At 45.3% G+C, this 21,352-nt stretch overlaps 1 protein-coding gene across 3 annotated transcripts in view; it reads left to right on the forward strand.

Moving 5' to 3' along the window:
- Positions 1-21,352, forward strand: part of RAB37 (RAB37, member RAS oncogene family) — a 90,464-nt gene that overhangs the window by 46,543 nt on the left and 22,569 nt on the right. For 2 of the 3 annotated variants that reach the window (XM_063120244.1, XM_063120245.1), the window contains exon 2: positions 2,718-2,828. In XM_063120244.1, the coding sequence (XP_062976314.1) occupies positions 2,718-2,828 (111 nt within the window). Of the gene's footprint in view, positions 1-2,717; positions 2,829-17,899; positions 17,994-21,352 lie in introns of those variants that run through there. The other variant, XM_063120246.1, reaches the window with a different exon arrangement.

Consider the following 21,352-nt stretch of genomic DNA (forward strand, 5'->3'; position numbering starts at 1 on the left):
AATATTTGAAGGCTATAGGGAAAAGAAAAGTTTTTAGCTGAGTTTTAAAAGCAGTGATTGAGTTTGTAGTTCTCAAGTGTTCTGGAAGAGCGTTCCAGGCGTAAGGGGCAGCAGAAGAAAAAGGACGAAGCCGAGTAAGGGAAGTGGAGGTCCTTGGGCAGGCGAGAAGCATGGCATCAGAGGAGCGGAGAGCACGAGCGGGGCGATAGTTTGAGATGAGAGAGGAGAGATAGGCAGGAGCTAGACCGTGAAGAGCTTTGAAGGTCAGCAGGAGAAGTTTATATTGGATTCTGGAGTGAATTGGAAGCCAATGGAGAGATTTCAGAAGTGGAGTGACATGGTCAGAGCGGCGGGCCAAGAAGATGATCTTAGCGGCAGAGTGGTGGACAGAGACCAGTGGACTGATGTGAGATGAAGGAAGGCCAGAACCCCATGCATAAGTGCCACAGCATAGAGCAATAATTCCCCAGTACCACCTTCTCAAATCAGCCATCCAAGTAGGAATGGAACCATTACAGTGCAGTGCCTCCAACTCCCAAGACCACCAGACAACCTATCCAGAAGGATTCCATGGTTGATGGTATCAAAAGCCACCAAGAGATCCAAGAGATCAACAGGGTCACACTCCCCCTTTCCCTTTCCTGGCAAAGGTCATCCCACAGGGTGACCAAGGCAGTTTTTTTCCATTCCAAAACCATTCCTGAAACCCGATTGAAATAGAATTAGATAAACTGTTTCATTCAAAACTGTCTGTAGTTGTCTTGCAACCACCTTCTTGAATTCTTCCAACCATCTTGAAACGTAATGGTGGTGGTGGTGGTGATTGAATCCCAAAAGAGCTGCTCGCCTGGAAGACGAATGTTATGTTCATTTCCTTTCTTCCTAAAAGAGATGTGATGTACCAATATGAAAAAGCCAGTAGGTACAGCCTTAGTGAGTTGTGTAGGGGTGACACTCATTTCCTCTGGCTTGAAGAGAAAGGCTACAGACTGAGAGATTTCTGTAGGGTGGGGGAGTCGTTTAAATTAAAATGTGATTTTGAAAATGTAAGTTTGATGTTTGATCCTGTAAGCAGCATTCCTCCTCCCATCTTGAAGCAAATGTTAGAAATATTGGGGGTGGGGGGGAGGCAGGGGAAGGAAAAGAAGGAACCCAGAAGCACAGTCAGTGCTCACCCCTGATGCTGGCCTCACATGAGGCAGGGTGGAAATGAATGAATGATTCTTCACTGTAGACATGTCGTGGTACCGTTGCTGAAATGCCAAGCTCTTATGGCTCAGCTAGACTGTTCCTGTGTAGAACTGCTGGCTTGTTTCAGTAATTTCTGTGCTGTTCATCGGTCATTTAATTACTGAGGCATTTGCATGTTCAAGGCATGCTTTGTCTCCCACAGCAGACATGTCTCCTTTCATTTTCAAAATGTCTGATGCTGCCTTATTCTGAATCTGCTCTGACTGAAAGTAGCTCTCCAAGGCTGAGGTTCTTTCCCAGCCCTGCTGCTTGTGACCCTTTCAACTCTAACCCAGGGATGGAACCTGCAAACTTCTGCAAGCAGAACAGAACTTTTCCCCTTACATTAGGGAAGTGACCAACTAATGGACATCAGTAGTATCTTGGCAAATGTGGGAACAACCTGATATGTGTCTCGGATTAGTCTCTGACAGAGCCCGTAAGAAATTTCCCCACCGTTCATACACCACAGACCCACATCTAAACATTTCCCTCCAGCATGAAAAAGGCATGCTTTAAGAACATGAGACGAGTCATGCTGGGTCAGGCCAAGGGTCCATCTAGTCCAGCATTCTGTTCGCACAGTGGCCAACCAGCTGCCCACAGGAAACCCATAAGCAGAATATGAATGCAACAGCACCCTCCCTCCCATGTACCTCAGCAAGTGGTGCAATAGCCTTTTCCTCCATCAATAGCCTTCTCCTCCATGAATTAGTCCAATCTCCTTTTAAAACCATCCAAAGTGGTATCCATGTCTTTTGGTAGTGAATTCCATAGTTTAACTATGCACAGTTTGAAGAAGTCCTTCCTTTTATCTGTCTTGAATCTCCCACCAATGAGCTTCCTTGGATGACCACATTGGGGGTCTAGTATTATGAGAGATGGATAAAAAATGTCTCCTTATCCACTTTCTCCACACCATGCATTCATTTTTTACCTGCATGTGTACACTGAGGGTTCAGAAATGGAACATCAGCAGTTTTGATTCAGAAGTTCTTTAGTTAGTTTGGATCATCATTCATGAAGAGATGCTAAAATAGGGTGACCATATTTGGGAAACCAAAAAAGAGGACATCTAGTGTGTATGTGGGGAAGCAGCTTTCTGAGTCCTGCAGAAAGTACGTTATTCCCCCACCATCTTAAAGAACCCGACTGGAGTGGAGGAGGGGAAAGGATTTCATTCTGCACCACCACCATCCACTCCAATTGGGGCCTTTTCTATAATGTCCACGAATGACCCACTTTCCCCTTTAAGACCTCAATTGGAGCTCGGGGTGGAGGAATGATGTGCCTCAAGAAAGCATGTCACTCCCTCCTGCCATGCTAATGGCAGCCTTAAAGAGGAAGGTGTGTCATTCCAGGACATTATTGAAAATTATAGAAAATCCCCCCTGACACCATGGAAAGAACAAAAACCAGGACAAATCCGGGAAAATCCTGACAGTTGGTCACCCTAGCTAAAATGTCTTTCTGTTTGATTTCTGCAGACAATCCTAGTTGGAGACAGCGGAGTGGGGAAGACGTCACTGCTAGTCCAGTTTGACCAGGGCAAGTTCATACCAGGCTCATTTTCTGCAACCGTGGGCATTGGATTTACCGTAAGCACCACTCAACTACTGTAGCCATGTTTGGGAATTTCTTACTACAAGAAGAAATCCAGATGTTTGGATTCCTGGGCAATAGCGTCAGCAGATGGTGGTAGTAAAATATTGCCTAGGAGACCTGGAGTGACCATTGTTATGGTACACTCATTATGGGATTCCCTGTATCTTTACAACAAGGCCTCTCCTAGCCTAAGATAAGAAAAAGCTACATCAAATATATGGGTGCCTTGGATAGAAGTGCCTGGTTCTCTATGCACACACCCTCCCCAGAGCTCTGTGCTGTTCCTGCTATTTTCCTTTCCTTTCCCTCCACCTAACCTTTATTGCTATCACCACCATTAACGAAGGTGGAGCCTCACACCCATTTTGTCAGATCCATCAGAAAGCTAGAGAAGTCACCTTGAAGTGGCCAGTCAGCATAAACCACGTGGTATTTTCTCATCAATCTGGCCTCAGCACAGGTGGTGGACCTCCCCATGGAAGCGATAGTAATGAGGGAATCCGCACGTCGTTCTCAGGGCGCTTCCATCCGCCCCCAGTGCACCCCGAAAACGATCGTGTAACTCACCTGTAGAAGAGCCGAGGAAGAAGCGTCCTTGCCGGCGCCGGTGCCACCCAACTCCCTCCTCGCCGGCTGGGACGGAGAGCTCAGGGGAAGAAGGCGGGGTAGAGAGCTTCTTCCGCTCTCCACCCCGCCTTCATCTGCCGAGCTCTCCGTCCCACGTGCGGATTCCCCCCTGGAAGCTCCAGTCCAGTTCTTCCCCCATTCAGTGTCAGCCATTAGTGATGAGACATAGTAAAAGAAGAGTGGAGGCACAGGCCAGATTAACTCTACCAGAGAACTCGAATGAAGGGCCCAGAGTTTCCTAGGCTGGAAAGAACTACCACATGGGCTTGATTAGGGAAAACCATGGCAAAGTGAGAGAGAAAGAGGGTGCTTCCAGACCAGCCTTTTATTGTGCCATTGCTCTGCCTCATTCTCAGCATTTTACAGGGGGTCCAGACATCATTGGCATCTTCCACTCATACTGTTCATATGCTTTCCCACCACTTCTTCTGCCTTTTTTCTTATTTATTTATTTCATACTGCCCAACAGCCGAAGCTGTCTGGGCGGTTCACAAAAATTAAAACCCTGAAGAGCATAATAAAACAACCAACAATTTAAAAACACAAATACAAAATACAATATAAAAAGCACGAAAAAAAAACTGTTAAGGAGGTAAAGGTGGAATGGATGCCCAATACCTTTGGACTGGTAGTGCCAGGAGGCATCTGTCTGGAAGCACCCAAAGAGAGAGTCACCCTGCTCAGATGACACGCTAAGCCACAGTGGTTAAGCATTTTGGTGAAGCATGTTGTGTGAACCATTCCTAACCATGGTGGCTACATAACTATGGTTTAAAAAACCAACCACTTGCTGCAAAAGGGTTAGTGGCCTAACCATGGCTTAGTGTGTTGTCTGATCCTGTTGGGGCACACTCCACATTCCATATACCGCTATCTGAACAGGCCGAGTGTGTACAGTCCTAGTCGCCTTTTCTTTCTCTCTCTGTCCTGATTGGTTAGAGTCAGTCATGTGGCAGTCTCCCACTCATAACAGCTTCCTGGGTAGCACTGAGCCATGCAGGGATTCCTGCCTAACTGCTGCTGCTCACACCGTGTTCCTGCCTTGTGATCCTAGCTTGCCTGCCTTGCCTTGCCCTGCCTCGCCTTGCCTGTGCCTTTTGCTTACTGTCTTTCCTCCTCTCCTGCCTGGATGGATTCCACTCAGCCTTGGGCTCCATCTGCTGCTTCGCCCCAGCACGGAGGCACCCTGCACAGCACACACCCAACCAGGTTTGTAGCCTTCCTCTTCCTCGTTGGCCTGATCACCCTGTGTGGATGCCCTTGGCACGATCCCATGGCAATTGGCTTTCTCATCCCATAGCTTAGCCTTCCCCAAATAGGTGTCCTCCAGATGCTTTGGACTTCATTTCCCATCAGCCCCAGCCAGCATGGAATGCTGGAGGTGTAGTCCAAAACATCTGGAGTCACTGGCTACATAAAAATAGCCTCTTAGCCATGGACATGTTGAATTCAGTACCATTTTAAGGCCAAGTTGCCAAGATCCATAACCCCGTAATTCTGTAAATGTGCATGTATGCAACTTTCTTGGGTAGGTTTTGAATCACAGTCATCGAGGTCCCAGGCAGCACTCCCTATACGTGCCACATTTCATTATTATTATTATTATTATTATTATTATTATTATTATTATTATTATTATTAATTTATATAGCACGTGTATATGGTGCTGTAGAGAGTATGTTATCTTATGTTATAAGATCATGGGAACTGCACCTGGTCACCCAGTGTTAGCTATAAATGGTTGGCTCAGAATTGTATAGATTGCTTCTCATTGTTCAGTGAAGATTAACAGCAGAAATAACTTTCTTTTCCTACTCTGGCTGAGTGAATCAGGAGAATAAAAACTGCAGAATAACTTATAACAACCTCATGATAAGATTGTTTGTGGCAGGGGGCTGATTTTGCCAAAATACTTATTTTCCTCTGTAGTAAAAAGGACACTTGGGGGGAGGGAGAGATTAAGATGGAATGCAAATGCTCTTGCTGCTGTTAATTAATTAAATCCATTCATTTTTAAAGGACAAGCAATGTACCATGAATCTTTGTTGTAAGAGTGCTGCTATTTGTGATGGTCACAAACAAGTGGGCTGTGCAACAAAATGTTGCAGTGTGGGAGTGCTCCTGTTCAGGATGCCAGCCAGTCATGCCCTATTCTAGGGTACTCTGTTCTACTTGGCTTTCTATCACCCACATATTTTCATACTTTATGGAGCCTAGAACTGTGTTGGAACATCCAGGAAATGCAAAACTTGGTGGATAACTAAAGGTGCAATCCTGTGAATATTTAGACAGAAAAAAACCCTACAACTCCCAGCATTCCCCAGCCAGCATAGTGGCAACAGTCAGAAAGAATTCTGTGATCAGTAAACATGCTCAGTCTGCCTTGGGCTATTTTGAGTCTCTTCCCCTGCCTTTAGTGGTCCTTTCCCCCCCCCCCCCCCCCACACACACACACACCGCCGCCACAAAGGTTTTCTGGGCTTCTGAAAACTTCGGGGGTTTCCCTGAGCCTGCTGACGTCTCCCTCTTGTGCATGGATTGTGCCATTTTGACTACATAAGGACTCACACTGAGAAATGAATTGGATATTTGAATAAAGTGAAAGACTACCCCCTTGTGGCACTTATCGGGCAATTTAAGGCAAAAGGTAGCCTCTCTGAGATTTGCAGAACTGGCAGTTCATAGAGGATGGTCTTTTCCACACATTTGAGAATATGGATGAACGATTGGATTAAAATAGATTCCGGTCATTTTTCAGTGCAAATTGGGAGTGAGAAAAGAAGACTAGCGGGTCTTACAATGATCATATCTAGCATGCTAGACATAATGGGTAGGCCCATACGTGGCATTTTTCCTACTTGGGTACTACACAGGTTTTTGGGGTGGGAGAGACATGGCTTTCTCATTTTTGTATGCAGTGAAAATCATATGTGTACTGTAGAGATGTGTCTATCTTTTCCTGTATGTACGTACACATTTGGTGACGTTGCGATATGCTGACAGAATGAACTTAAGAACCTTGACAAATCAGTTCACCAGTGGCGTGGAGCTTTCTTAAGGTTGGAGGAATCCACACCAGAAGGGTGGTCTCTGTCAAATCAAAATAGAAGTGAGCTGCTTGCCCTTAAAAATAAAAGGAATTGTTGAGGGGTATTGTTACTGATTTATGGGAGAAGTCCATAATAAGACATCCCTTTGAGATGAAATTGAATGATCTTTCCATCCTAATAATGAATATATACAACAGCAACAACAACAACAACAACAACAACAACAACAACAACAACAACACTTAGGGCACAATCCTATGCATGTTTAGACAGGAACAAATCCTACATCTCTCAGCATGCTGTCTAGGGAATGCTGGGAGTTCTACAACTTTTTTCCTCTCTAAACATGCATAGGATTGGGGCAGGTATCTCTGATTTCAGTGGGACTGTGATTCCACTCTGGGTTTCAGTAAGAACCAGTCAGAACTCTAAAGGAACTATCCAAGGCACTAAACCCAATCCCCAAACCGGGATTCAGCACCTTGGATAACTGTTTTAGCATTCTGACTGAAACCCAGAACAGATATACAGCAAAAGTACGACCCCACTAGCCCCCTCTTCCAGAGCTATCTAGCAGCAGGGCAGCTTCAAAATTCACACAAGAGGGCACTCAGCTACTGCAGGGCGGATATTTCCGAGCAACTGGTGAATGGTTTAACTTGTGGTAAGTACTATATAACATACTTTCAGTTGTCTTGGTTTGTTGAAGCTTCCAGAAACATATCAACCCTAGGAACTTAATGTGTGTGAAACGTTTTACCCTACCCTGCGCCTGTTTACCCTACCCAGTGCCTGTTTGCATTCTCTTCCCCTCCTTATCGCTCTACTATGATTTTAATAGAATGTAAGCCTATGCGGCAGGGTCTTGCTATTTACTGTTTTACGCTGTACAGCACCGTGTACATAGATGGTGCTATATAAATAATAATAATAACAAGGCCTGGAGGAAGATCTCAATCTTATGCTAAGTACAAAAAATTATCTCTGGGTTTATGGGAGGATGGGAAAACCACTTATTTGTACTCCCTGTAAGCCCTATCATCTGTCTGGATTCTCCCCCCCCCCCCCTCCTGTCTTGAAGCTCTCCAAGGAAATCTCCATTTGTGTACATACCTGACTCCAACTCCTAATTGATCACCTGTCTAGAATGAAAGGGTCTTTCTTTAACAGCGAGAAACCAATGTGGGAAAATCTCTTACTGTTTTAAACAAAAACAATAATAAAACCTACCCCAAACACATATAATGGGCATCCTCAAGGCAGAGTAGCTCAAGATAAACAAATAAAACTGTTAAGGCGGGAGGTTCTTCAGCACGGAACTTAACCTTTTTGAATTAAAGATTTTAGACTATGGTGGAGTAAAGAGGCCTGCAATAGGACAACCAATCTTGAACTAGAAAGTGTATCTTGTGTTATAGAGTGGATAAGAACCAGAAAGTCCTCAGTTCAAATATCACCTCTACCATTAATCCAGAAGGATGCCTTAAGCATGCTACTAAGTTCAGAAGGAGGCCTTAGGCAACCTTAGTCTTGCAGTATGGAAATAATAATACTGACTCGCTTTACTGGGTTGTTATAAGGATTATTGAGACAACAGGCAGGTTTGCATGTTGCACTAAGCAACCCTGTGAGTAAGCTACACAGTGAGGGTTGTTCACGAAACAACCCATGGTGCGCCTAAGACATGATCAGGCTCATTGTGGGTTGTTTTCCCCCTCCTCCCCTTGGCCCTCCAGCTGGTATCCCAGCATCCTTTGCATCAGAACCCATCCTGTCTGCCTGTACTATCCCCCTCCCCCTCCAATCACTACCCCTTTCTGTTCCCCAGCTTTTCCACCACCCACCCCTGGTGTAAGATTATTTCTTCATTTGAAATTTTACTAAATATGTGCAAGATTGAGGTTATAAGAGTTTGTTGGCAAAGCATAGAGAAAGAAGCTTTTGGGGGCATAGAATGGGTTTCCGACTCTTTGTGCCTTCATGGACCAGCCCACTGGTCGGCTGTCGCCACCCCTAGCTCCCCCAAGGTCAAGTCTGTCACCTCCAGAATATCATCCATCCATCTTGCCCTTGGTCGGCCCCTCTTCCTCTTGCCTTCCACTCTCCCTAGCATCAGCCTCTTCTCCAGGGTGATAGGGTAAAAGTGATAGGGTATGCTTTAATATTAAATGGGCAAGTAGGCATACACGCATAGAACACTGTATCAAGGGTTAGATGATTTGGTTTGGATAAGACCTGATAGAAAATGATTTGGAAATGTGATTTGATATTGCTCAGAGATGTTACTCATGGGGACTTGCAACTTGGTATTGCTCAAAAGCCATTAGTCATATGAACTTGTGACTTATACCAACCATATGTATTCCTTTTAAGGGAACTAGGTGAAGGGTCCAAGGTTAAGAACAAGTGAGGTTGTGGTTGGAAAAATCTCCATGTACATAAGAACAGAGAAGTAAAGTAGACAAGTTGACTACATGAAAAGTAGAAGTAATGTCCATCTTTGACCTCAGAAGGTATAGAACATTCTGGGATGATCTAAATTAATGACGTGGACCAATAGATTTAGCCATTTCATAGGGTGACCATATGAAAAGGAGGACAGGGCTCTTGTATCTTTAACAGTTGTATTGAAAGGAAATTTCAGTAGGTGTCATTTGTATATATGGAGAACCTGGTGAAATTTCCTCTTCATCACAACAGTTAAAGCTGCAGGTGCCCTGCCCTCTTTTAAATCTGGTCACTCTAGTAGCTCTTGCACCTTTAACTGTTGTGATGAAGAGGGAATCTCACCAGGTTCTCCATATATACAAATGACACCTGCTGAATGACACTTTTCTATGCAACTGTTAAAGATACAGGAGCCTTGTCCTCCTTTTCATATGGTCACCCTTCATTTCAGAATAAATTAATATGTATTAGGCAGGAGGTCTTTGTCTTTGAGAAGAGTATTTAAGTTTGGATACATAAGACAGAGATGTCTTCCCTTTCCCTCAGGCATGGTTTGGTCTTGCCTGGGAGAGATGGGAGTCCCTCTGTGAAGAAGAGCTCCTTCAGAGTCTGTGTTTGTCTGTCTTTGTCTATGTTTGTCTTGTTCTCAAAATCTGCCAGACTTGTATCTTCTTTTAATTTGCTTTGCTGAATGGAGGTTTGTGTGTCTGTTTGACTTTAAATTTCTTAAATTGTTTTAATAAATGTTTTAAAGTTATAACAGTTTCGCTGTGCTTGTGAGTCTGAGTGAAGTCAATCATTCTGGATGTCTGTCTCCGGATCTTCCATACACCTACTATAGTGGGGAATTTAGGGAGTACTGTTGTAAGGAATTGTGGGAACCTGCTCCTATGTTCAGTACCTCTTAAAAGACCACCAGAAAATTTCTCCTACACTGGCCCCAGAAATTTCCATAAATGGCATTGTAATTTTTCCCCAGCCCCAGAAATTTGTGCAAATGGGGTCATAATTTGTGTTGTTGTTGTGTCAGCCTTTGGCAAATGCACATTTACAGCTATCAGATATGTGTGGTCTTACCTTGTCAATATCTTTGTAAGTTTGTGTAGTCTTATTTTGTCGATATCCTTGTAGGTTTCAACTGTTAAAGGGAGTAAAGGAAATTGACAAGACGAGGCTGCAATATAGACTAATTTGTTCACATTTGCCAATGACACTTCAAGAAAACAGGAAAGATCAGGATAAGTAGGTGCACCAAAAAGGGTGGAGGAGGGAACTATATCACCCATATATTTGTAACTCTTTGAATGCTCTAAGGTACAATATAAACTTAAAGTTTAATTCTGTTAATGGGGAAGAAATCTTATCTCCAATCTTATGTCTTGTTTCATTATTTGACACCATCAATGAGCATGGTGCTTTATAAATTACAAATGTGTATCGGATTTCTTGTTATATTTAAGAAAACGTTTGCCTCTCTTGCTATAAACCGGATTTAAAATATTGTGTAGCCTAAGCAGTGCTGGACCTGAAGTCCACAGTTAGCTCTGGATGCATAGATTCTATGGAGGCAAATTGCAGAGTGGTACCTGTATCAGTCTGTCACAATGAACACATTGTGGCACATTATAGGCTAGCAGAGTTATTGTGGGGCCAAAAGGCCATGAAATGCACAAGATCTGTGACATTTCTATGCAAAGTTCAAATGTTTACAAGAGAGGCACAGTAATCATTCACAACAATGTGAATCGCTCTAAGATGGATAATACGGAGATTAGATGGATTTTGGAACAATGGTCACTGTTCTGATCTTGTATGCATTTGAGCTTTGCATAGAAATGCCAGAAGCTTGTACCTGCAAGAAACTGTTATGTTGAAAAATGGAGAACGTCAATAGTCCTACACTTGAAGAATGAGAATGATCCTGCAGTTGTGCCTAATCTGACTAAGAGGAGGAAGGCAAAATAAATTTTTGATGGGATGAAAACCTCATCTTGAATTTTGGCAGAACAGAAAACGTTCTTCCACAGATATGACACATTTATTTAATGTACTATCATTATATTTATAAGTGTAATGTCTCAAGCCATGCATGTTCTGTTTATATAAGTTAATTTTTAAACATTGAAAAAGAAATATCATAGGCTGTGCCGCTTGAGTTTCATGGCATTTTGGCCCCAATTTTTACTGTGAGTTGGATCCAGCATCTACCTCCCATGGACAGAAGAGTCCCACCCATGGAAAGTGCCTCTGCCCAATTTGGGGGGATCCCCCTGAAGTTATGGAAGGCCTACAGGCTGGACTAGGACCATGGCATGCAGGGAGGGGTGTAGAATTGATAAGAATGTATTGTATCTTGTAAGTGTGACTAGTTCTCTGTGTGTATGTGTGTGTGTGTGTTGTAAGAGAACTATGAGTAATGGAATATAAAAATGGAAGTAGAGGGAGACTGCCACAAATGGGTTAGTTAAGTGCTAGAAGCAGCACGTAGGTTAACTTAGCAGGGATACCTACATCTGTGAGGAACTGGTATCAGTAGCAGACACAGGCCACAGCTAGACCTAAGGTTTATCCTGGGATCATCCAGGTTTCGCCCCTACCTGAGCACTGGATCCCCTGTGTGTCACCTAGATGAACAGGTTTGACCCCTGGATGATCCAGGGATAAACCTTAGGTCTAGCTATGGCCTTGGTTACATTGAGAAAAACCAAAAATGATGGTATGATGACCAAGTCCGAAACAAAAGGTGAGGTCATTGGAATCATGAAGCTTATAAAAGGGCAGAGTTTCATCAGTTTGGGAGAGAGATCCTGGGAGTACAAGAAACCCACTACATTTGCTTAGGCTGGCTTCACCCACCATGGCCTCCATTTCGGTAAATATGAATCTTTGATATTGTCTGTTAGATAGGGAGGAACTTAGCTTTTACTATACCAATATGTTTGCTCCTACCTTCATCATACTTTTAGTGATTATAAATTGTGTGTATTTGGGAATGTTTGTGATCTGCCTCATCTTAGCTAAAGCTTGTTATTCTCTTAGACTGTTTAAGCAATAAAAATGTATTCTTTGATATCATATTTGTGTTGTCTCCCCCAAGTGGAGGATAACACTTCATGCATCTGATGTACTGGCACACTAGTTCCATGGATTGTAAAACTAGAAATCTCTTAGACTTTACAGTATCTTGAGACTCCTAGGCTCTTTCTGCACCTCCTGGTGTTCCGGGAAGAAAGGGGGAGGCTCTCGTGATATCCTCAGCACGGGAGCCTCCCCCAGCATGCACACGAGACATGCAACATCCCGGGAGGAAGCAGGGATGTCGCGGGTGCCTCCTCCTCCTCCTCCTCCTTCTTCTTTAAAGCAGCAGAGCTGGTCATGCAAGCACAAGGCGCTGCTCCACCAAAAATGTGTTGTTGTTTTTTAAAAAATGGCCAGGTGACTCATGTGGGCCTTGCTCAGTTTGATGTCCAGATGTTGTTGATGGGCAACTTGAAGTCCCAGCATGTCCTCCTGATGGTTCTTTACCTTCATATTGGACCTGGACTGGAGAGCCCTTCAAACAGGGAGCTGACTTCTATAAAGTAGGACACCCGGCCATTCTACTTCCTCATAGGAGGGGCTGGGCCAGATCGGAAAGATGAAATAGCCCGTTTGCTGCAGTCCGTTACAGGGGAGCAAAATGCCACATGCCATCACATGGAGGAATACATCTTGCTTCATATCTACACTTCTCAAAGAGTCAAGAATGTTTTTGGCTTCAGCTGCCCTGCCTTGAATCGGCAGAGGGACATTGTTACTGAGTCTGCACTGCTCTTTCTTTCCTGGCTCTAGGGACAGAGTTTTGCTATTTGACATATCAGCACTGTAGGCCCTTGGGCCAAAACAGCACGTGTTTGACTGAGCGGCTGTTGGGAACCAAAAGCTCCTTTTCTCACCAAACTGCTAGGGGAATTAGTTGAAGGCTCAAGGTGAAGGCTATAATTTTTCTCTGCATCATGGCATCATTGCCATTTGTAAAACATCTCTGAGAAACCTTAAATCATATTGGAAATTTTAAACACATCCAATCCGCCAAACAATCTAATCTACATTCAGTTTTCTGGATCTCATGCATTTACATTTCTTGAATATTTCCCACAGCATTGTTACAGAGACTGGAAATACAGGTTCCTCTAGCAAGGGGTAGTGGAAAATAAAGGCTAAATAGGAGGTCTTAGAGACATAGGAAAGCAGCTCCAAAAAGTTTTTTAAAAAAATGCTTGACTGAAGTATAACTGCATATACCCTCTGCTTGCCTGTGTTTTTCACGCATCATTACATTCTGGGTCAGGGGCAGGGCATTGCTACACACCTAGGAAAGAAATCTTAATTATAACTGCACCTACTGTAGTTTATCACTGCCTGAATGAATTTATTCCAGTGGCTTTGCTTTTGACATTCACTCATGTAACTTACGACCAGAATGGCATATTTTCCCATTACCTAAAGGCCCGATCCTATGCACAGTTAGAGAGAGAGAGAAATCCTACAACTTCCAGCATTTCCAGCCAGCCAAAAACATACTCACTATGGCTGTAACACAATAGTGACGGTATCTTTACATGGGGAGAGGAAGAGGAAGAAGCAACAACCACGTGGCCCATTCAGGGGCTGTTTATATCACGCTGCCATTTCCTGCACACAGCAGGACATGGCGGCACATTCCATTTCCTTTTTTAAAAGATGGATTAAAAGGGATCTATTTTATGATGGAAAAACAAGCGGAAGGAGCGGGAGGCAGACGTCGTTGTCTAAAGGACGTGTGAACATCTGTAAGTGGGCAGTAGTGAGCATGCGATAAAACACTCATCTAATGATGCTCAGAGATGCTGATAATACTGGCTACCAAAGAAGGAATATTTTTTTAAAAAAAAAGAATGGGTGAGTCTCCCACAAAATCTCCAAGGAGCAGTAAACCTGTTTGGTTAACATTGGACCCATTTAAAAGAGGCAAATAGGCACCCTACAGTACTTTCAGATCTCATGGATCTGAATTCTGTTTCTTGTGGTGCTGTAACTATTTTCATAGTCATCAGATTTCATTATACTACATCAAGGATGGGGAATCTCAGGCCCAGGGGGCAAATCCAGTCCTCCCAAGTCCTAATTCAGCCCTTGGCGGGTTCTCTAGGCTCTTTCCCCTGGCCTCACACTCTTTCCTCTAACCACCAATAGTTTGGTGGTTTCTCAGCATTTATGTCATTTCCCCCCATTCTAAAGGTTGAAATGCATCTCCCAGGGCTTAGTTGTCAGCATTAAGAGCTTCCAGCTGCAATAGGCTGGTAATTTTGTGTCTTGACTTCACCCCCTTTGGTATTTTGGCCCCGTCCACCACTAGAAGGCTGCTTCCAAGAACTTCTCTCAAATTGAATTTTGCCGTTCTCCACCTGTGCAATACATTATCAACATACTATCCTTTTCTTTTCCAAGGAAAGCCAAAATGGTTAACAACTTCAGTCAAAGGTTCCATGGAGACGCTGGGTAGAATCCAACTGAAGTCCTGGTCAGAGTAGATCCAGTGAAATGAATGGGACTGAGGTTAGTCAAGACTAATTTAAGTTCTACTCATTTCAATAGGCCTACTCTAGGTAGGACTTTAGTTAGATTTCTATCCTCTTGTTGCATCTCAGAGTTCAACAGTTTAAATGATTGGTGATCTACTTTGAAACCCAGGGATCTGACACTGGCTGAGTTCGGACGACACGCTAATCAATGGTTGTTTCCTATTACCTCCCCACACTGCCAGTTGATTAGCGTGTTGTCCGAACCCAGCCACTATGGAGTATCCCCAGAAGGAACTCCCACCCAGTCAGCCAGGTGGAGGACAAGGATGTGGAGAGAAAGGATTAGTTCTGCTCATAGATCAACCATTGATTTCCATTAGCTGCAGATTGGGTGCTATTTCAGTAGAGAGGGAAAAATGCCTTTAACATTAGCCAGAGGATTTATATTCTTTAATTACCATGAACATGATTCTGTACAAAGACAGAGAGAAAAACTCACTTAAAATGGATTAGATAAGGAGATTGTTTAGGTAAGATGATTCTTGACTGCTGTGCAAATGAGAGAATTCCTGGCCGTCCCCAAAACAAACATGCACACTTTATTCTGTTTAATTGTGGGATTTGCTCAGATTACAGAAGACTTTAATGAAATCTGAGAATTCCTAAGGCATCAAATTTACCCTTTCTTGGATATTGTTTGATTTTCATGCTGCATGCAACCAAAGCATTTCTGTATCTGCAGAGGCCAGAGGTCAAACTGAAGGGGGAAAAATGTGCCTCCCAGTGGGTTGTGGATGAATGAAACTTTTATTAAGTGCTGGTTAATTTCAGATTCAATCAGTCTAGAGTGTGTATTGACCAACACATTCAATCTCAGGGCCAAATTTATGATGCCGAAGTTCTTACACATTTCATACCGTTGCTGGGTGGAGGACGGATCCAAAGAAGGGAGAGGTTTGTGTGTGAATTCCAATACTGAAGATGCAAGCCTTGTGCAGTTTTAACAGTGGCTTGCCTCTTTGGTGGTGGGGACTGCTGCAGAATTTAGAAGCAAGTCTCCAGCTGCATGATATCCTTTACTGGGTTGCCAGATTGTATTCCACAATAGAAAACCAGCATACAAATAGCTACAGCTATCCTGTTCCATCTTTTTACTATAAGAGGTGTTGTTTTAATGGAGCGGGTTTGCTTTCCCCTTCATTTAGTGCCAATGATGCCTGAAAAAAGCCCTGATATTCCCAAGACCTGGAGTTTAAAATACAGGAATGTGGAACTGGACCCACTTACTTTCTGCGGATGTATATGGAATGGAACAGAGTACTGTTTAGTACTATCCACTTTGCCAGGCATTAGGAGCAGTCTTGTTCTCTTAAAGCACAACCGTATACATGCCTACTCAGAAGTAAGTCTCATTAACTTCCATGTGACTTCTGCTCCAGTATATGAACTGGAGCCTAAGGATGCAATCCTATGCATGCTTACACAGAAAAAAAAAGTCTTACAAGGCTGACTGGGGAATGCTGGGAACTGTAGGACTTTTTTTCTGCCTGAACATGCATAGGACTGCTAAGTCGTTCTCCTTTTGAGCACAGAGCACTGTAGATTTATAGTGAGTTTTGTAGTTGACTGTTTATTTAAAGATGCACATGCTGAAGTGGATGAGAGGCAAGCGTAATAGTCGTAAAGAGCCTTCCCTAAGCCAGCCCTTCCAGATGTTTAGGACTTCAACTCCCATCAGTCCAGGCAGCAAGGCCAATGGTTAAGAATGCTGGGAGTTGTGGTTCAAAACATCTGGTGGTCATCAGATTGGGGAAAGCTGTCCCAAAGCAACATCCATCCAGCATCTCAATATAATGGTTGAATAGCTTCTTTTTCTATTGTGGACTAGAGGGTGAGATCCAGGCAAGCCAGAAATCTCTTAGGAACCTTTCCCCACAGGCTTCAGATTCAGGCTTGTTTTCTCTCTTCTCCCCATATTTAATCTGCAAAATACTGTGCATTTTTCTGTCCCTGCTCTGACAGGTGGAGGGTGCCACACATTTGCGGCTTGGAGTGCAACAGGGCATCTTAAGCATCATGATCATCATCACAGCTTTATTGCCTTGATGTTTTCCTGCCTTCACCCTATCTTAAAACTGGCTTTGGTGTGTGTGTGTGTGTGTGTATGTATGTCAGGGGGGCTCATGTGCGTGAAAAACAATCTGATCCTGTATTATGGTCATCATCGGCTGCGTTCAATCTGTCTTGCTCCCAGGTAAGTGTTTTAGATCTGCTCCAATTAAAACCAAGGGATTATTTCTTGCTCACAGCACCAGGGAGTATGATCAGGTTGTTTAATCCTATACACTCTGGGCAACTTGTGGCCTTCCAGAGGTTTTGGCTTCTAATTCCCATCAGCTCCAGGCAACAAGGAATTTGTTGACAGGCGCAGATGTGTGTGTAGCTTGATCAGGACTGACAGTTTGACAGGAACAAACAAAGCCAGCTCGGGACCAAGAAAAGCCAATATCTGCTCTTACTATTTATCTTCTCTAGTCTTTCTATTTATCTTCCTAGCAGATCAAGGCCGCAGATCATTCTCCTTCTGAAAACCGTAATGCTGGAGGGCTCTGTCGCAGCTTTCCCTAACCTGATGCCCTCCAGGTGTTTAGAAACATAACTACAAAAGACGAGCCCTGCTGGATCAGGCGATGGGTCCATCTAGCCCAGCACTCTGTTGAGACAGTGGCCAACCAGCTGTCGACTGGGAACACGCCAACAGGTCACGGGTGCAACAGCAGGGACTTCAACTCTCATCAGCCCCGGTAGTCCAAAACCTCTGGAAGGCCACAAGATGCCCGCCCCTGGGTTCCACGAACTTCCTCCCATTGAACTCAATGCGGAGACACGCATAGAATTGCACGGTTAAGGGCCCGCCCGCATCCGCTCCCTCTGAAAAGAGGCGCTGAAGGAGCGACAGCAACCACCTCCCCTGCAGCCGTATAACAGGGGGAATAACAGAGTCTCTGTGTCAACTAAGCGCAGCGCGGCGTGAAGCTGCGCCGGCAGGGCAGGGCAGCGCAGGGCCGGGCTGGGTGGGGTTCAAGCTTTAGCCACGTCTAGCCCAGATCCGAAGAGGGGGAGGGCCCGGCGAAGCGGCTCGCTCGGCGGGGCTTTGGCTGCCCCGCTCGGCCCTCGCGCTCGGTTCGGTTGGGCGCCGTCCCCGTGCCTTCCCGAGCGCAACGGCCTCCGGCGCGCCACCCCCGGGGCTCGGAAGGGGGCGGACCTGGGGGCGGGAGAGAGGGGCAGGGCGGCGGCGGCGGCAACGGCGGCGTGGCCGGAGGAGCTCTCCAGCCTCCGTTCCCGAGCAGTTCCTGCTCGCTGCCCGCGAGCCACCATGTTCAGCAAGCCCGGCGGACAGCAAGCCCCTCCTGCGCGCAACGGGGCCCCCTCGCCTGCGGCCGCGCAGAGAGCCTCGTCTCTCCACGAGCCTTACGACGTCGCCGGCAAGGTTGGGCGCTAGGGGGCGCGAGTGGGAGGGGCGGGGGAGTGAGGTGGGGGGTGAGCTTTCGTGGCTGTCATCTCACCTTTAGGGCCGTGATGGGGGAGGCAGAGTTCAGTGGGGCCGTGACCGCCGCCACCCTTAGTACCCTGCAGGGAGGGAGGTGTAAATATCACCCAACCCCCTCGCCGCTCTGTTGCTTGAGGGACGGTTTGCTAAGTCTTCCACTACGGAGCCCCTCTTTCCCCTTAGGCAGGAGAAAGGATGGCCCCTCTTCGCTTCCAAAAGGAAAGATGCTCCCCCTGCTGCTCCAGCCTGCCAGGAAAACCCTTCCCCTCCATCCCAGGTGGGTGAAGGTTGCTTGTGGCCATTTGGTGAGGAGGGAAAACAATCTGCACAAGCTCAGAGGCACCCTCCTCCAGCCATTCCAAGGTTCAGCGGAGGTTTTAGGATTGCCACCTTTCCCTCTACTCTGCTGCATAGCCTTAACAGCTGCACAGCTGGCAGAAATTCAACAGGTGCTACTTCCCCCAACCTGGAGATGCAATGGCGGGGATCAGTTCACCTGCTGAATTTCTCCTTGTCACTCAGCTGTTATAGCGCTGCCAGAAAAAGTGGCAAAATTCGCACCTGGCACTTTCTAAGCCTTGGTGGACCCTTGATTGCAAGCTTTAATGGGCTCTGGTTCAAGCTAAGCCCTCCCCTCATCCCCAGAGACAGGGTATGGCTGATCACGAGGGAGTGAAGTAGTCTGACCACAGTTTTCACTTCCTTTAGGGCGATTGCTAGTTAAAATGGATTAGCAGCCGAGTCTGTCTCTCTCTCTCTCTCAGCAGCGGCAGCAGCAGTTGCTATTCAAACCACACCAAGAGGAAGCAGCTCAAAGTCAGCTTTGTGGGAAGCCGATCATGAGAGGCATCCTTCAGAATAAAGGCAGCCTGGTGGGGGAAGGGTTTGATAAGACGGCAGAGCACACGTCTCCCCAAACTCATATGTGAGTTCTAGGCATCCCACTCTTATGGGGGCCATCCTACGCTTGCCTTCTCAGAAGTCAGTTCCCTTGAGTTCAAGGGGACTTACTCCCCAGTAAGTATGCCTACAATTACAGCCTTAGTGGAGATAATAAGGGAAAGCGGGAAATAGTCACTGTCCATCAGTTGCAGTCAATTGTAAAGCACTTATAAATATGGTAGGCTTAATAATAAGTGCACATAACCAGGAGCATCTCAGTCATATCCTCCAGTAACGGGCTTTGTTCCAGGCTATTTGGTTTTTTCAAAGAGTTGTTGACAGGTGCAGATGCGTGCACAGCTTGATCTGAGTTAGCGCTTTCACATGGACAGACCAAGCCAAGTTTGGACCATGAAATGCTAATGTCTAGAGGGGGGGGGGTCCTCTCTGGTCTTAGTATATTTACCCTCCTAGCAGAGCGCTTGGATGGCTTAATTGCAGCCTTCCCCAACCTGGTGGCTTGAGATGTTTTGGAGTTCAACTGTCGTCAGCTCCAGTCAGCAGAGCTGATGTTCAGGAATCCTGGGAATTGCGGGGAGCGGGGGGGGGGGGGGGGGCGGCGGCGGCAACTGCTTTAGTGCCATGCCTGCATGGCAAGTCAGAGACAGATCTGCTCACCCGGTATTCTGATGAGCCTCTTCCAAGTTTGTAGGTGGGAAAGCCGGAGCTGTTCTGGATGTGGGAGCTGTTCAACGGGTCAGTTCCCAGGACCAGCAGTGACTGCTTTGTTCTATCAAAATACCCCAACTGTTTCTTCCCCTGAGTGATAAGAAGTTTCATGTTTGTATAAACATACAACTTGAGCCCCATGTGGGGATTTTGAGCATAAAAGTGGATGGCAGGGGAGGGTTAAGCCCAAGCAGCCCCCTCCCCACTGCTCTTTCTTGGCTCAGAAATCACCCCCTCCCTAAGCTGCTTTTCAGGGAAATTGTTAGGACTTCATTGCATGCTGTTGTGGGTAAGCATACCCTTGAAAAAAGAGTGCCTCAGCTGTTAAACATTTGGGGAAAATACTGTATACCAGCAGAGAAGGAGCAGCTCAGAAGATTGGACAGAGGTTTCCCAAAGTGGGCCTAATCTACACACCAAGCACTATGAAAGCGGTATGAAAGTAGAATATAAAAGGCAGGAGCCACACCAACTGTTGTGACAGCCAGTGTGGCGTAGTGGCTAAAGTGCTGGATTGGGAGTCAGGAGATCTTGGTTCTAGTCCCTACTCAGCCAGGGAAACCCACTGGGTGACTTTGGGCCAGTCACAGACTCTCAGCCCAACCTACCTCACAGGGTTGTTGTTGTGAGGATAACACCAAGAGGAGGAGGATTATGTACGCCACCTTGGGTTCTTTGGAGGAAAAAAGGGGGGATATAAATGCAATAATACATACATACAATAATACATATATTGGTATGAAAGCGGTATATGGTATGTGTCAATGGGCCCATACTGCTATACACAGTAGTGTGGCTCCTGCCTTTTATATTCCACTTTCATAGTGCAATATGCTGCTTGGTGTAGATTAGGTCTGCTTGGTGTAGACTTGGGCCACAGCTAGACCTAAGGTTTATCCTGGGATCATCCAGGGTTCGCCCCTGCCTGAGCACTGGATCCCCTGTGTGTCACCTAGGTGAACAGGTTTGACCCCTGGATGATCCAGGGATAAACCTTAGGTCTAGCTATGGCCTTGGTCTGCTTGTGGAGATCTCCATTACCCCAGAAATGTCCCCTTGTCTTCTAGTTCTTCTAGTTTTATTTGTTTATCTTCAGGTGTGTGTTTTTTAATACTTGTTTTTTAAAAGGGTCGACTGTTAGAGTGTTTGTTTGTTTTCTGACAGGGCTGCTGATAGATCTGATGGGTTTGTCCCCTAGTGATAGGCAGGAGATTGCTCTTATCTCAGAGCAGGCTGGCGGAATCACTCTTTGTAGGTGGATGAGTACTTGCTAGTCCACATTTCTCAAAGTGATAAATTCCAAAGGGGGTCGCCCTGTTGAGTCTGTTTCAGCAGAAACTAAAAGGTGTCTGGTGGTGCCTTAAAGACTAACTCTCTCACAAGATTTTATTGTTTATAGTCAATGGCCATCATAATACAAACACAAAGCACACAAATATAAAACAGAGAAACATTTGATACAAAAAAACCAAGAATACAATAAAATGACCAGGATTTAAAGACTAACAGGTAACTAAAAGGATAAAAGTGGACAGGGACTTAAACTAAAAGGTGAACAGGGACTTGAAGATTAACAAGAAAATAAAGACAGTCTGGTGACACCTTAAAGGCTAACAACTGTGGTACAGACTTTGGTAGACTAAAGCAGTGGTTCCCAAACTTTTTTCAGGTAACTGCCCCCTTGGTTC

The sequence above is a fragment of the Elgaria multicarinata genome, chromosome 3, assembly GCF_023053635.1.
Source record: "Elgaria multicarinata webbii isolate HBS135686 ecotype San Diego chromosome 3, rElgMul1.1.pri, whole genome shotgun sequence".
In the NCBI taxonomy this organism is placed as follows: domain Eukaryota; kingdom Metazoa; phylum Chordata; class Lepidosauria; order Squamata; family Anguidae; genus Elgaria; species Elgaria multicarinata.